The 18,252-nt window shown below is 40.4% G+C and overlaps 1 protein-coding gene across 1 annotated transcript in view; it reads left to right on the top strand.

Annotated features, from left to right (window-relative positions):
• Positions 1–18,252, top strand: part of LOC126091873 (centrosomal protein of 89 kDa-like) — a 115,280-nt gene that overhangs the window by 68,098 nt on the left and 28,930 nt on the right. Inside the window, exons 6-7 of the mRNA XM_049907154.1 lie at positions 3,561–3,699; positions 13,707–13,887. Of these exons, the coding sequence (XP_049763111.1) occupies positions 3,561–3,699; positions 13,707–13,887 (320 nt within the window). The remainder of the gene's footprint in view (positions 1–3,560; positions 3,700–13,706; positions 13,888–18,252) is intronic.

Here is an 18,252-nt window from a genome sequence, read left to right as displayed (position 1 = left end):
CGGACTACCCCACACGATATATACAGATAACGTGAAAACATTCCACGCCACGAACATGGAACTAGCCCAACTTTGGAAGGCATTAACCACCACAAAATCTTATCAGTTCCTCGCCCACCACGGTATTACTTGGAAATTCATTGTCTCCCATGCGGCTTGGTGGGGAGGATGGTGGGAAAGAATGGTGGGCACTATAAAGCGTTGCCTACGGAAGGTATTGGGACTCGCAAAGCTCACTGAGGAACAACTGAACACCACCTTGATCAGTATTGAAGCCGCGGTGAACTCCAGGCCCATCACACCAGGAGATGATTGTGATGCACTCACACCATCCCATTTTCTGACGGGAGAAAAACTTACGACTATTCCGACGGGACCAGAGCCTTCAGCGAGCACGAATTTAACAAAGGAATTCCGACTGAGACAGCAACTCTGTGACAGTTTTTGGAACCATTGGGTTAAAGAATACCTATTGGAGCTCCGGAACTACCATGAAGTTAAACGCCCATCGGGACGAGTCATCCCCTTTCGCCCTGGCGACATCATGCTGATCCAAGAGGACCTTCGTCCGCGACATATGTGGAAGAAGGCCAGGATAGAAAAGGTACTACCAGGAAGAGACGGCAGGGTAAGGACGATAATACTCCGGACACCAGGAGGTCACATCATTAGTCGTCCTGTGCAGCTGGCCGTACCTTTGGAGGTCGACCAGGGTGGGGAGGATGTCACAGAGTGATGTACTTCTCGCAAGTGAGAGACTGTTTGTTTACTCTTAGGACAATGTATCTTTGACTTGTTATATTGTATGTTCTGTGACTATGGAATAAAGTGTTGTTGGACTGCTAATCGCTGCTCTATTGTGATTCACGACAGATGTATAAGTACAGTACCCTGGGCAGTTTGCATACACTGGGTGCAGCTGCTTCACTTGACTACAACACAATTTTATAAATCTCTCTGTGGCAATGCCTCTTTGCAGCTGTATAAACAGTTACTGTTTTTGCTTACAGCCATTTTTGCTTCACAGTTGAAAGCTGTTGAAAGCACTTCCAGGTGTCAGGGATTTCTTAGTAGTAAAGGACAAATGTATTACAACCTAATGCATGATGCTGCAGTTTTTTCATGCATCTCGGTATTTATGGTATCATATCTCTTGAACTATGTCTCATACAATTATATATTCATGTAGGTACATTCAGCGGCATACATGATACTGTTGTGTGGAATGTTGCAAATAGAGTTAGTAGCAAAGAAGTAATAAATTTAAACACCATACACAATGCGGCAGTTTTTCACGCATCTCACTGTTTATGACTTAATATCTCCTGAACTATGATATGTGAGTGGTTCTTTGCCCCACAGCATTATTGCCTGATGGTATGGGATATGTGTACCAAGTTTGGTTGAAATTGTCCAGTGGTTTAGGAGAAGATTTGGGACATACACCCACACATACATACATACACTCTGTGATCAAAAGTATCTGGACACCCCCCAAAAACATACGTTTTTCATATTAGGTGCATTATGCTACCACCTACTGCCAGGTACTCCATATCAGCGACCTCAGTAGTCATTAGACATCATGAGAGAGCAGAATGGGGTGCTCTGCAGAGCTCACAGACTTCAAACGTGCTCAGGTGATTAGGTGTCATACATCTATAAGCGAGATTTCTACACTCCTAAACATCCCTAGGTCCACTGTTTCAGATGTGATAGTGAAGTGGGAACGTGAAGGGACATGTACAGCGCAAATGCGTACAGACTGACCTCATCTGTTGACTGACAGAGACCGCCAACAGTTGAAGAGGGTCCTAATATGTAACAAGCAGACATTTATGACCATCACACAGGAATTCCAAACTGCATCAGGATCCACTTCAAGTACTAGACAGTTAGGCGAGAGGTGAGAAAACTTGGATTTTATGATCAAGCGGCTGCACGTAAGCCATAAATGACAAACAACACCTTGCTTGGTGTAAGGAGCATAAACATTGGATGATTGAACAGTGGAAAAATGTTGTGTGGAGTGACAAATCATGGTACGCAATGTGGCGATCAGATGGCAGGGTCTGGGTATGGCGGACGCCAGGTGAACGTCAGCTGCCAGCGTCTGTAGTTCCAACAGTGAAATTCGGAAGCGGTGGTGTTATGGTGTGGTCATGGTTTTCATGGAGGGGGCTTGCACCCTCGTTTGTTTGCATGGCACTATCACAGATAGAGCTTACATTGATGTTTTAAGCACCTTCTTACTTCCCACTGTTGAAGAGCAGCAATTCGGGGATGGTGGTGATTGCGTCTTTCAGCACAATCTAGCACCTGTTCATAATGCTTGGCCTCTGGCAGAGTGGTTACACGACAATAACAGCCCTGTAATGGACTGGCCTGCACCGACATGAATCCTATAGAACACCTTTGGGATGTTTTGGAATGCCTACTTCATGCCAGGCCTCACCAACCGACATCGATACCTCTCCTCAGTGAAGCACTCCGTGAAGAATAGGCAGCTATTCCCCAAGAAACCTTCTCGCACCTGATTGAACATATGCCCACCTGATTGAACATATGCCTGTGACAGTGGAAGCTGTCATAAAAGCTAAGGGTGGACCAACACCATATTGAATTCCAGCATTACCGATGGAGGTCGCCACGAACTTGTAAGTCATTTTCAGCCAGGTGTCTGGACACTTCTGATCACACAGTGTACATACATACATTTTCATAATATGTACGGATGAGGTGCTGTGCATAAGTTAGGGACTTCTTTGTTCAGTAATAAAAATGCAACATTGTCCCAGCTTTTCCCTATCCTCTCTTTTTGCTTCTTTCTTCATTACCTCTTCTGCTAACCTTGCCTATTATTTCTTCCTCATTCCTGGATGAGTGAACTTCTGCTCCAGCCATGCCTTTTATTAGTGTAGCACCACTCATATCTGATAAAAATACTGTATTATGCAAAATCTACTTGCAACAGTGTTAATAGGCCGGACATTTTATAGTAGCTCTGTTAGAAAAAGTCAGGCCTATTAACAGTGTGATAAATTAATCATTTTCACTGTTTTCATTATTATTTTTAACTCATTTTCTATGCACAGTAATCTTAACTGTACCTAAAGATAATCACTAAAGGTGCCTGCTTAGGTGTAGAATATGGCCAGATGACTGTAACTTGGCCAGATAAAGTAAATGTGCATATAAAAGATAAAATAAATTTCTACCTTCAGCTGGATTATAGTTTAAGCTAATTGTTTCATTATTACTTCTGCCTTTTTTCCATATTTTCGTGACAGACAACAATAAAACTGAAGGTACGTTCTACAAATCCTAAACTGTAGGTCACATTTCACAATGGACAACTTGTGTGCACTATACTTGTCTTCAGGAATCGTGTTGACTTCATGATTGGTTTCACAAACAATTCTTGATAGCTGCTACTAAAACAAGTTTGATTTCTCTTCTCATCTTTAAATAGGCACCTACACATAACATAATGATATTGTCCCACTGTAGATTCATTTTATTTTAGTTGAAATTAACCTACTTTGGTTTTATCTTTATAGATGAATACTGCTGCAGCAGAGGCAAAAATCCTCCAGCAAGATACTGCTCTTGTACAAGAGCAGAATGAGTTGCTGACAGGACAGCTTGATGTACTTAAACAGAAGCTACAAGAGATCCATACTACATATCAACAGAAAGGTGTTATACTTTTCTAAAGCAAATAATTTCACAGGTGTTGCTCTTAATTTGTACTGGATGTTAGCAGCTGTTGCAGCAGGGGATTTTCTGTTTATTATATTATTTCATGTTTTGTTGTTCTTTTACTGCTCCTCTCTTCATCTTTATTATCACCATATTTCCATGGATCATTATGGGACATATTTCCCTTTTGTGTATGTGATGTTTAATATTCAACTCATCTCAGTGCTAATTAATGCATTGTAACCCCCCTGGATTGGATTGTGTCCTTCAAACCTTAAGATTAGCTGCATGCAATGGGTGGCTTTAAAGACATGTGGCTCTACTATTCTCAGGTAGGTCACAACCTGATTATGAAGTGTATCTTTCAGAGGATTTTCACCCTCAGGCAGGTAAATTCATGTGCTATTGATTCATTATTCTTTTTCTCATCCATGAGTAATGGGTAATACTCTTTTATCCATGGAATAGTTTTCCAGATTTTGGCCCAGTTTGTCTCATAAGGATCCCATAATGCTTGTGTGTGCCAGTGACCATCATTATGAAAGACCAGATGCTATAGTTGTGAATTTCATGTTGCACAGTGATGCTGTCATCTTGAACAGATTTGTGTTGATGTACATGTCTCTTCATAGTCTTTTTTGCCATTACATTTAGTTTTTTTTTTTTTTAATGTAGGCGTGACATTTGAGTGTGTTTTATTTTCTTACTATCATACTTTTTACTACGGCAAGTGTTATGTTCAGAAATAATAATGCATAAATAAAATTTTTAATTGTCAACATTATGTAGAATTGGAGTGTTAGTGAAAGGCACGACATGAAGATCAGATATATGCTTGGCTACTGCAGAATTCCACTTATTGTATTGTGTGGATTGTCTTGTGTGTTTCATAATTGTTGTACCTAGAGATTGTTCAGTCATGACGGCATCCAATTTTTCACAAGCATGTGGAATTAAGTACACTCCCGATGCTATAGTGCCCCCCCCCCCCCCCCCCCCCCCGACACTTCTCTTCATCAGTTTGTTGATATATTTTGCATTTCATTCCCTTGAAAAGTCTTGCTCAATACAACTGCACTTGTTACTTTTCATGTGGCCAGAACTTTCTGAGAGTTTTTAATACTTGTCATAGAACAGGGGTGGCGAATATTTCAGTTCATGGGCCGTGCTCAGGCTCATGTATCAAAGCACTCAGACTTGCTTCACATTTCTCCCACCACCACACCGCACTATCTGAGCGCATGGAGGGGAAGGGGGGAAAACAATAAACATGTCGTACTTAAACGGCAGTATAGACACATTGTCTGTGGCTTGGTTTTATATTTCACGTTTCTCCACAGCATCCTTAAATCGCTTTAGACAAATGCTGGGATGGTTCCCTTGGAAGGAAATGGGCGATTTCTTTCCCCACCCTTCCTTAATCCGGGCTTGTGCTTCGTCTCTGATGACCTCGTTGTCGACAGGACGTTAAACACTAATCTCCTTCTCCTCCTCTCCACAATGTAGAACATAAACAAAACAAGTTTTCAATCTAATTAGCTATTTTTGACATGCTGAAGATGTAATTTTTGTCTGGTACAAACTGTTAGCATATGGACAGAAGAAATTTCACAGCATTTCAACACAATTTTTCACATAATTGTGACTTATTTAGTTTTATAATAAAAAGAAATGTATTTCGCACAAATATGTCGATCGAAATATTGTAGCACTTTCGTAACCTCAGAGACTTGGAAAACCTATCTGAGAAAAGCGATGTGGATGTTCTGGACAGTTTTAACATAATAAGATTTTTAATTAAAACTGGAATTATCTTGCAGGCCAGTCAGTTACATCTGCACATCCACAGAGGTGCTTTCAACTGAAACGGCAAATGGTCTCGAAAATAGCTCAAAAACAAATGTAAGATTGACAGTGTTCTCAAAATCTTTACAAAACTGTCATTGTAATTCTTTCAAGGCCACAAGGAATTCTTTAAATCTCTTGCTTTCTTTGCTGTCAGTGGAGCTTATGGAACTGCATTGTCTTTGTCAGATTGTGTTCCTCACCTATTGCAATTCTCTTTTTAAAAACACCTCCATGATATATCAGAAAGAAGTTATCTTGCAGTGTCATACTGTGGCCAGTGTGCAGTCAAGTCCACTTAAAATGCAAAGTCTGTCATTCATTCTAGATGTTCTAATTTTCGTTCTTGCACTCCTTTTCCCTTCATAAACACAACAATAGCAAGATTTACATTGAAAAATCATGCCCATTGACTTGCCCAACACACTTTTCAGTAATATATGAAGTCTCCGTATTCTCGATTCATTTCCACTGAAAACTGTTCAACTGGAAATGGAGTAATAAGAGCAACTTCAGAAATGTTATTATTCATACCACCAATTTACTCAAGTTCTCCATGCCTGCAAATTTAGCAAAAAGTGCTTCTTGGCGCCCAAAATAATGAGTCCTGTTTGTTGATCATTGTAATCTTTTACTCTTTCATTGTCATCTAAAAATTTAAATTCTTTCTGCATAGTCCTATAATGTCGTTTCCATCGCTTATGCGAATTGAAAATTCTCATCCCTCTCATCTGTCATTCCCATTTATTTTAAAGGACTGTGATGATAGATTGCTAGACTGTCTCTTTTTGTACAAACAGCCACTGGACCTGTGAATGTCCTTCATACCAAGAACAAATAGCAAAGGGTAAAAAGCTCTGACACCATGATTCTACCAAACTCGGAGAGTTGTGCTGGCCACAAAATGCCGCACCAGAAAAGTGACAGGCCAGGCTGTGGCCCGCACACGCTGCACGCGTGATCTTTGGCATGATGTGGCCGGTCCTGTCACAGAGCATTTAATTGCTAAGAGTTAATATCTTGGGTTTGCGTATTGACTTCAAGATTTTTAGGCTCACATATATATATTTACTTGAGTTATCAAAACTGATTCACATTTTTTATGTTCCTTCTCTATTGTTGTGTTTACAGTGTGATCCAGGTATTCCCAGTCTCTGTTAAGTAGGATTTAAAATGAATCAACCTGATAATCTGTCCCAGACTCCAATGTGAGTAAAATGCTGGGGTAGATAATGTTAAGGTGCCAAAGATAGTCACTAAGTTGTTATTCACGAGATTTTGATACAGAAGAAGTATCAAACACTTGCACCACACTGTAGGATAACAAACAGGTTGTTTGCACTTGACAGGTTGCACAAAAAGTGACGATCTTTAAACTGGAGCTTTCAGTGATCAGTCCTCTTCATACTCATCGAACTTCCTGTTCCATATGAAGTACGAATTGTGGAACAGAGATGGAAAAAACTCACTGAGATTATAAGGGGAGATAGCATTAAGCAGTTACATAGAATCTTCCTGTAGGATTTTTGCTAACAGTGAAACAAGATCCAAGGAAAGCATTGTGTTTTTCAGCACAAGTTGTAACTACCTCATTTGATCAGTGTATTGCACTGCTGCTTTAATGTATGAACAGTTGCTGTCAGTATATAATTTTAATATTTAAGCTAAGGGCAGATATTGTCATAGTTTTTCCCTTGTGGATTTTCAGTAATTCTCAAAGTCATTGTGCCAAAGCTGCTGAGATTTTTAGCCTTTTCTGCAAGGCTGTAGGAAGAGAGATGTTTAGACCAATTGATTGGTAGCTCTTGTCACATAATGTTTGAAAGTTCTGTCCAGTTTCTGTATATAAGTGAAATCAACAAGTCACCAATTGTTGATTAATAATTTCCATTCTTAGATTGGTGCCATGTTGTCAGCATCAAAACTCTTCACTGCATGCATTTTTGTACTAATGATGATTTGGGTTTGGCTTTGCACAAAGTTCTAGCTGTTTTTACATATTTGTCCTCTGATTGTTCACAAGGCTGATATGTATAAGAGGGCTTTATTTGAGTAGCGATAGCCTTCCAATTTTGCTTATTTCAAGATACTGAGGCTTAAACATAATTGAGTGATAACTATTCTAAATATTGCAATCCATTGCTTGTTACAAGGAATAACCATTTCTTTCTATTTTCACCACTCAGTTATGTTTAAGCCTCAGTATCTCAAAATGAACAAAATTAGAGGTATACAACCATTGAAATAAGACATTCACATAGAAACATGTCATCATCAATAATGAAGTATTGCGATCGTTACATCTTCCACTGACTAAATTCGACAGCGTATTAGACTCATTTATTGAGAAATTTATTGAAGTTTGTAAATGAAAAGGAGAGTTACTAAGAAAATGAACTAAAACAAAAAAGATTTAACCAAATTTGTTGTCTGAAATCAGCCCAGAAAAATAATATTACTTATCTTGGTTTTGACTGGAGATGTTGGGCATTGCTTCAGATCTATTAGCAGGTTTTTTTTTTAATTACTCAAATACTCAAACAAGAATTCATCTCCAAAAAAATATTAATTGTAATGATAAATGCATTTTTTCTTTTGTTATTAATTATAACACACAATGTACAGTTTTAACAACACAACTTTTGTCACAAAATAATTCATTATAATTGATTTCCAACTTTGCCAGTTTATCCTATGATGTAATTTACAGTGTACATTTTTGTTCAGTTAATATTAATTTTGCATAATACCATCCCATTGAAACCACAATGAAGTACAGATATGAAGGTGGGATCGTCAGTGAAGTACAACTTTTAACATTAGAAGCATGTGTATTGCTGACACTAATGTACAGCCAGAACAGAACTGGCCTCCTGGATGGAGAATGCAGTCATTTATACAAACATCAAATGTTCCAGAAATGAAGCAGAGGTTTGCTGACTGAAGACATTTCAACATGATTGTCAGGTGACTTAGATGGTCTTCACGTGTCTTTAAAAAAATGACAATGTCAGCGAGACAGCAAACACACATCATCCTTTTAAAATATCAAAGCAGAAATTTGAAAGATGACTGGAACATTACACAGTCCATACAGCATAACTTTAAACTAATAGAGGGTGCCAAGAGTTACAAAGGCAATCTTTTACCAGTCAGCCTCATCAACCTTAACTTGCCAGTAGCCTTCCTGCATGCCCATTGTTGAGAAATACTTTCCTCCTTTGAAGCAGTTTAGGGTGTCATCAATGCACAACAGTGGATGGACACCTTTTGTCATGATTTTGTTCAGTCATCCGTAGTTGACACAGCAGTGCAATATTCTTCTTCATCAGGACCACATGAGAGGGCCAAGGACTCTCTGAAGGTTTAATGATGTCATCTCACAGCATCTTATCCAATTCCTCCCAGATTATCTGTCTTTCAGCCACCAACATTGGCTAACTGGTGGATTATCTTCCGTGTTAATATGGTGTTTTGCCGAGCCGTGTAGTCTTTTTTTCTCCATTCCCAATGTGAAAGCATCAGGAAACTGATGCAGAATGGATTTGAGTCAGCAACATCGTTTCATGGTCAGACCAGATCCTATTGGCAGTTCGACAGTAGCTTCCTTCTCTGCATTATCTGTAGTTGTAGCAGAGTGCGACTCCCAGTCAATGATACTAAGCTGCCCTTCCTGGATTGATTTGGCTGCCCCCACACATTTACCTCTAGGAATTAGTTGTGGCTGTTTGTGACAGTTAGTGATTCACAGTTCTCCTTGACCACCTGTGACGCTTATGATTGTTGATAGTGTGTAGATTTCTTTTGTGATCGTGAGTAGGTTTTCACGGTTGACAAAAACTTCACAGTTTAATTGAGCATTTTGATTGATGACTGTAACTTGTCTCATTGATGATGGCAGGATAATGTATTCAACAGCAAACAACTGCCCAGAGCAGTCTTTGTTATGTGAGCTCGTTAGGATAGCTTCTTCACTCTGGAGCTCTGATCTTCCACAGTCTATAACTACTTTTGAGCCTGCAAGAAGTACCATTCTAGAATAATAATATTATAACTACATTTTGTTAAAATAACAAATTCAAAGGACTAATGACAATATTATGAAAAGCATAGATTGCTATTCACCATATGCTGAGTCGTAGATAGGCACAACAGAAAGACTGTTGAACAAGTAAACTTTCAGCCAAAAGGCATTCTTCTGAATTAGACAACATACACACACACATTCATGCAAACACAACTCACTGTGTCTGATTGCTGAGGCCAGCCAGAGACAGTGGTTTTGTGTGTGTGTGTGTGTGTGTGTGTGTGTGTGTGTGTGTGTGTGTTTTGTGAAATGTGGGAAAAAGCCTTTTGGCTGAAAGCTTCATTGTTTAACAGTCTTTTTGTTGTGCCTATCTGTGATTCAGCATCTCTGCTATATAATAAGTAGCAATCTATCCTTTCCATAATGCTGTCATTATTCCATCCTGGATTTTCCATTATTTAAATCTGAAGGGCTGTGTTTTGTCATTGATAGTTAATCTTGCAATATGTGCTCCTGCTGGCCAGAATATTTCCCATTCGTGACTTTCAGCATGCTCATTTTTGTATCATGAAACAGTCTTTTTTAGCCAATTGTGATAAGTATCCAACATTAGAGAAAAAGAAGCCCCTGAGTCAACTAGAACCCGGACAAGCTGACAGTCAGTGATGACATCAGTGAGATTTTCTGATGTGGTGATTGTCGTTCATGAAGGATTTGCATCTGTGGTGGCCTTAACTCCATAGATGGTGGCCTTGCTTAGTTTTTCTGAAGTTGGTGACTGGGCAGGTGGCTTGTACCTCCGTACAGCGATGGGGAATAGCTACGGCATACTATAGCAACCTCGTCCAGGATACAGTACTGGGGTTCGTCCTGTGGGTCAACTGCAATTGTCTACAGTTGATTGGCATGGATAGAATTATGATGGTTAACATCTGGTGGTGTAGAAGTTGTGGAAAACTTGCCTTCTTTCTCTACAGTAGCATACGACATGTCCAGGGTGCCCATAGTGGAAACATAAGGACATCTTGTCCTCTGTCCTTCAAATGTATGTACTTCTATGAGTCATTATACTTGTTTAGTAATTGGTTATACCTATGTTTGCCAGGTGCTGGGTTGTCATTTTATGCCTGCAGCATAAGTCTTACTTGGCCAAGTGCATTCTACTTGGCGTATTTCGCTGGTGACAGAGATGGTGCTAAAGATCGGTGCACCTCTTCTTTGACGTTCTGTGTTACCCCCTGATATATCAGGTCAACATTTATGGCTACTATGTCTTGTCTACTTGGTCCCACATATCTGGCTGCCATACACTGCTCTCTCTCTTCTCTATCTGGCATATGAGTTGACAGTGGTCGTCTACATCTGCTGGAGAAAGCACATTGGGCAGTCGGTCATACTTATTTTGTCTGAATATTTTCTGTAGCATTTCCTCAGTTCGCTGGCACCACTTGATGAATTCCTGTGTTGTGACATGCTTTACCAGAAGAACTTGGTTAATGTCTTCTGCAACTCCTTTAATCACATTTTAGATTTTATCAGCTTCTGTCGTAACTGGATTCACAATGTAGTATAGGGCCAAAATGTTCTATATGTGCAATTGTGTTGTTCTCGCATGACATTGGACACTGTTCTTCAATTGTTCTTCCACTAAGCAGATCTCCTGCTGATTGTCATCAAACATTTTCTTCAGTTTGGCCTAGAAATTTGTTTCAGCCATTGAGCTTCTCTTTGTTGTTCTCAAAACACTGATGGGCTGTGCTGTCCAAGTCAAAATACACATTTGACAAACACATTATGTCATCCCACCTGATTTATTCAGTGACTTGATTGAATCCTTTCAGCCATTTCATTGATCCTGACCAGCATCTCCAGAAAACATTGATGGATGCCTGATTTGTAGTTGACTTACTGCTGTTTTGGAATCCATATGTCTCCTGAATATACAGATCTTAGAAATGATGTACTGCTTGTATTCTGGTTCCTGCCCATGTAGGCAAGGTCTTTTATGTTGCCTAATTAGAGGCATGGTAATGTAAATGTACCTAGCATCTCCACCAAACAATGTCACATTGAAACAACAATTAATTCCAAACCCAAGGGCAGGGTCATCAGTGAAGTACAACATTTAGCACTGGAAGCACATCCATTACTGACACCGTTGTACAACCAGAACAGGGCACACCTCCAAGACAGAAAGTGCAGCTATTTATACAAACATTGAATATTCCAGGATGATAGTATGTATGCAAACATCAAATATTCCAGAATGTGGAAAAATAATATATTTCAAGAACCTTCTAGAAATGATAAATATTAAATAGCAGATAACTGTTTGTGGTCAGGATTGGACCTGTGACCCACAGCATGTTAGCCAGCCCATGCTAAACACTACACCACAGCGCATCACAGCATGCATCAGTACGGCACATTTTATGCATCTCAAACATTTACACATCTAGCTTTTCAACATGTTACAAGTGTTCTCCTAAATGTCCTTCTTGAGATCATAAGTATTCAATTTTTAATCAATTACAGTTTTTTTGAAACATGTAACTTGTGGTTTTAAACTAATTTGATCAAGAATGAGATTTCATTAGTGAGAACACTGTGTATTTATAATGTGAACTATTGTGAGATAATTTTCATAAAAAGTCCTATTTGCAAAGTCCATATACTTCCAATTTCATATACAGGGTGTTTATAAATGAATATCAGAGTTTTAATGCTTTATAATATTTATTACATTAAACTTACAGTTATAAATGATATGTCAAATGAAAGAGCAACTCAAGCAGTTTTACCAAGAACCTTATAAATGTTCAATGTGAGCACTATTTGTCACACGGCACACATCTAGTCTATAGCCGAGTTCTTCTCAAACATTGACAGGGCTTGCTTTGCATGGCCTCCACGTTCACCTGACGTAATGCCATGCGATTTTTTTCCTTTGTGGCTTGATCAAGGATTGTGTGTACGTGCCTCCGCTACCAGCAGACCTCTCTGAATTAAGAAACCGGATTGAAGCAGCTGTTGCTGCAATCACTGAAGACACACTTATCAACATTTGGGAAAAACTCGGCTATAGACTTGATGTTCGACGGGTGACAAATGGTGCTCACGTTGAACATTTATAAGGTTCTTGGTAAAACTGTTTGATTTGCTCTTTCATTTGACATATCATTTATAACTGTAAGTTTAATATAACAAATATTATAAAGTGTTAAAACTCCTATATTCATTTATAAACACCCTGTATATCAACACATATAAAGTTTCTAACATCAGGTTGAACAATATAGCTGTATAAAATTAACTAGAATATCAGGGTTATTGTATCACAAGTGAAGGTCAATTCCTGCAGCTGAAAGAGAAATTTCAATAGAATATAGGAAAGGAGTAATCAATAATAATTAAGTACAAAGTACTTGAAACCTCCACATGGAAACAAGCAGCTGTGGAAAGTAAGAGGAAGAAACATGATTCACATGTGTTTGGTTTGAAGAATAAGACAATAATAGATCTGACAGAAACAGAAGAAAGCTGCAAGGAAGGGTGGAGAGTATACAAAAGTGTTCTTAGGAGCAACGGTTGAAGAAATTTTGTAACACAACTGAAACTGCAGCTGTCAGTTAGTCACTGGACAAAAATCTTAGTCCAAGGTAACTTTAAAGCATTGTTTTTGAAGCAGTTAGCTTTCAGTTCAAGAGATAAATTAACCACATAGATTTTGTCTTAACATTTTTGTTTACTGTTTGCTTCTTTACACTGACTGGATTTGTCTCCACCACTTTCCAATCCTCTCTTTACACTGTTGTAACACATAATTGTTTGTGTTCAGTTCTTTTTTCTACATAGCATGTTTTTCTTGGGTATAGATTCTAAGCAATCTTTTCTGTTCCATGCACACACATATTCCTCTACATTTTCCCCTCTCTTCTATTCTATTAAAAGATAGATCCACTGGTTATAAATACATCATCAGCTCTTTAAGTCTTGCTGCAACATAAATTCAGTCTGTATAGCCCCTTTTTATGCCATTAATCAGTCTTAATGTTTTACAGATTTTGTTACAAACTGCCACTTCTAGATTTTGTAAGTGCTCTCTTGTAATATATGCCTGTGATTTGTGTAGTTGCATCATTGACACATGACCTGGAGGAAGTCTGTCAGAAATACCACAGTTGCAGAGGAGATTTATTGACATTACGTGGACAGCACTCTGTGCTGCGAGAGGAATATGATCGCTTGAAATCTGACCTGGATGGGAGAGTACCATTCTCTGTGCACTCTGCATCTGTGTCCGAGTGTCGTAGGTATATTTCCTGTAACTAAGTTTGCTTTTTTTCCCACTAATTTGGAATGTGAATGAATCTTCAATTTATTTCAGTTCTGTTATAGAGCTTGATGTACATTTCTATTGTATTGTTTATGAGGCTGCCAGGCAGTTTTTGAGGTTGGTAACACACATGCTATAGAAATGTTTGAGATTTCAAAATCACACAAAATTTGATTATTTTAGTGATAAAAAACTGGCCAAGGAATAACAGTTAGTTAGAAGTTTAGTTCTAGTATGGAAATATTAACTTTAAAGTATGAGAATAAAATATTTTGACTGGACATGGCATATTATTAACAAAATGTTCCTTACCAATTATGTGTAAGTTAGTGATTATGCACATTATTCCTGAGGACAACAAAGTCAAGTCTTGTAGTAACAATACTTCTTAATGTCTTATAAAAAGCCGCTACAATTCCATGTAAAGTCCAGATTGCAATATCAACAATATTATGAAATGAATGGGTTACTACTCACTGTACGATGATGTGTTGACTTGTAGACAGGCTCAACAAAAAGACTGTTACACAACTTGTGGTCAAAATCTTCTTCAGAAAGGAAAACATGCACACATTCACATAGGCAAGCACACCACACATATCTCTGGCCACTCCAGCCAGAATGCAACTCTGTCAGGTGGAATGTAAGAAGCAGTCCAGATTATGGCAGGGGAGTTGAGGGATAGCAGAGTATATGGATGGGGGAGAGAAGTCAGCACTGCTTGGCAGAGCAGCCAGGGATTAGATGGTGGCAGAGAAAGGTTACGAGGCACAGTGCCAAAAGGGTGGGGGAACAAAGAGCAGAAAAGGAGAGGAGCAGAGAAGAGGGAAAGAACAGGGTTGTGTTGGCAGAGAGTGGTGCACAAAGAGGGTGAGAGGATGTGAATTAGGAGGAGGTGATAGGACAGAGAGGTTGGAAACTTTTAAATGGAAGGTGTTACCATAGGTTGAGGCCGAGATGATTTTGGGAGTGGAGAATGTGTTGTAAGGGTAACTCCCATCGGCGCAGTTGTGGAAAGCTGGTGGAGGAGGGAGGATCCAGATAGCCCGGATTGTGAAACAGCAATTGACATCAAGTGTGTTATGTTCAGCTGCATTTTGTGCCACAGGTTGCTCAACTTTGCTCTTGGCCATCGTTTGGCGGTTCATCCACATAAAAAAATATGCAATGATTGCAGCAGAGCTCTTGTATGACATGGCTGCTTTCAAAGGTGGCCCAAGGATATGCCTGTGATAGAACTGGAATGGACAGTGTCTTGAAAGGAGGATATAAGATGAACATCAACAAAAGCAAAATGAGGATAATGGAATGTAGTCGAATTAAGTCAGGTGATGCTGAGGGAATTAGATTAGGAAATGAGACACTTAAAGTAGTAAAGGAGTTTTGCTACTTAGGGAGTAAAATAACCGATGATGGTCGAAGTAGAGAGGATATAAAATGTAGACTGGCAATGGCAAGGAAAGCGTTTCTCAAGAAGAGAAATTTGTTAACATTGAATATAGATTTAGGTGTCAGGAAGTCGTTTCTGAAAGTATTTGTATGGAGTATAGCCATGTATGGAAGTGAGACATGGACGATAACTAGTTTGGACAAGAAGAGAATAGAAGCTTTCGAAATGTGGTGCTACAGAAGAATGCTGAAGATAAGGTGGGTAGACCACGTAACTAATGAGGAGGTATTGAATAGGATTGGGGAGAAGAGAAGTTTGTGGCACAACTTGACTAGAAGAAGGGATCGGTTGGTAGGACATGTTCTGAGGCATCGAGGGATCACAAATTTAGCATTGGAGGGCAGCGTGGAGGGTAAAAATCGTAGAGGGAGACCAAGAGATCAATACACTAAGCAGATTCAGAAGGATGTAGGTTGCAGTAGGTACTGGGAGATGAAGAAGCTTGCACAGGATAGAGTAGCATGGAGAGCTGCATCAAACCAGTCTCAGGACTGAAGACCACAACAACAACAACAGAACTGGAATATGAAGTGCTGGGTGGAAGACTTGCCCAACGCACCCACCATTCTCTTCCTCTTCTCTGCTCCATGTGCCTCTCACTTTTTCTTTACCCACAGCCTCTTGACACTGTGCAGCCAACCCAATCTCAAAATTTAACCCTGCCTCTCCCAGTTCAGACCACCATCCAACTATGATCCCCCCCCTCCTTTCTCCCACCTAACCCCCTGGTCACTTTCCAGGAATTCTTTACATCCAATTTCTCAGCATCACCACCCTCCACCAGATTCCTTCCTAAGGACACAGCAGAAAAAAGGACACCCATAATCAGCCTCAAAACAGATCCTGACCTAATCATCCTACCTGCTGGCGAATGTTCCACAACTGTCATTATGAATCGCAGTGACAACCTGGCAGAACGCCTCTACAATTGTCTCTTCCTTCCACCTGTAAACTCTGCAAGACAGATCCCATCCCAGAAGTCCACTATAACTTCAAGGCCCTGTTTAAATCCTTAGGCTCTTCCCAGAACATCTCCCCTGAATCCATTTTCCTCCTAACCTCTATGAAATCCCATACAAACACCTTCTACATACTCCTCAAATCCACAAACGTAACAATCCTGGACGCCGCATTGTAGCTGGTTATTACATTTCCATTGAAACAATTTCAGCTGTCATTGACCAACACCTCCAGCTAATCGCCCAAAATTTAGCCTCCCACATCAAAGATACTAACCACCTCCTTCACCAACTCTCCATCATCCCCACCCCATTGCCTCCTGGATACAGACTCATCACTGTTGATGTCACTTCCCTATACACCAACATCCGTCATGCCCATGGTCTTGCTGCTGTTGAGAACTACCTCTCCTGATGTCCTTCAGACTCCAAACCCACTACCTCATACACCTCACTAACTTTATCCTAACACACAACTACTTCTCCTCTGAAGGGAAGGTATACAAACAAATATGCAGCACAGCCATGGGCACATGCATGGCACCCTCTTATGCCAACCTGTTTATGGGCGATCTAGAGGAAGACTCTTTAGACTCCCAAAACCACTGGTGTGGTTCAGGTTCATTGATGATATCTTCATGATATGTCTCTATCCTCATTCCTCCACAACCTCAACACCTTCTCTCCGATCTGCTTCACCTGGTCTTTCTCAACCCAGAGTGCCACATTCCTGAACATTGATCTCCTCCTCTCTAATGGCTGCATCCTCCCATCTGCCCATATTAATCCTACCAACAGTATCTATCTGTAGTTACAAAAACTCCCTTGCCCTCTACGATGAAGGTCTCACAAAGGCCTTCACATACAGGCTAGTCTACACACATATTCCCCCCCCGTCTTCCCCCCACCCCCACCCCCAAGTACTGGTAAGCAGTGCCCCCTTCGTCAACCAACGCCATCTTTGACTGGACTGTTGGACTGGAACAACTGAATCGCACCCTTAGTCAGGGCTTTGATTACCTTATCATCACACCATGAAATGAGGGGCATCCCACCCAAGATCCTTCCCATCCCATTCCTAAAATCTAAAATGGTGTTCTGTCACCCACACAACCACCACTCCAACTCTCAGCCCCGTGCCTCTGGGATCATATCTCTGTGGAAGACCCAGATCCAAGATCTGACCAATCCACCCACCCACCACTACACGTTACAGTCCTGTCGCAGGCTTATTCTATCCCATCAGTCAGGGGGTTAGCTATGGTGAAAGCAGCCATGTCATATACCAGCTCTGCTGCAGTCATTGCACAGGTTTTTATATTGGTATGAATACCAACCACGATGAATGGCCACTACTAAACTGTGGCCAAGAGCAAAGTGCACCACCCTGTGACAAAACATGTAGCTGAGCGTAACACACTTGATTTAAATGGCTGCTTCACAACCCAGACCATCTGGATCATCCCCTCCACCACCAGCTTTTCTGAGCTGTAGAGATGGGAGTTACACTTACAACACATCCTCTGCTCCTGAAATCATCCTGGCCTTAAACTACGGTAATCTACTGCTCCCACACTCTCCATCCAGCAGTTTCTGCCTTCTCTGTCATATCATCTCCTCTGAACTCACATCCCCTCACCCTCATTGTGCACTGCTCTCTGCCAACGCACCACTGTTCTTTTCCTGTTCTCTATTCCTTTCCTTTTTGTTCCCTGTTTTGCACCCCCAATCCCTCTCTCCCCGAAGCCTCCCAACACTGCACCTGGCAGCCTTGTCCTGCTAGCATCTAGTTCCTGCAAGCTCCATCAAGCAGTGCTGACTTCTCTGCCCCCACCACTATTCTGATATCCCTCCTGTTCCCTGCCCCACTGTGGATTGCTGGTTTAGTTCATGCTGACACAGTTGCATTATGGCTGGACTGGCTGAAGATAAT

The sequence above is a fragment of the Schistocerca cancellata genome, chromosome 7 (assembly GCF_023864275.1).
Source record: "Schistocerca cancellata isolate TAMUIC-IGC-003103 chromosome 7, iqSchCanc2.1, whole genome shotgun sequence".
NCBI classification, from domain to species: Eukaryota; Metazoa; Arthropoda; class Insecta; order Orthoptera; family Acrididae; genus Schistocerca; species Schistocerca cancellata.
The sequence above is the reverse complement of the archived record's forward strand: the minus strand, read 5'-3'. Positions and strand labels throughout refer to the sequence as shown.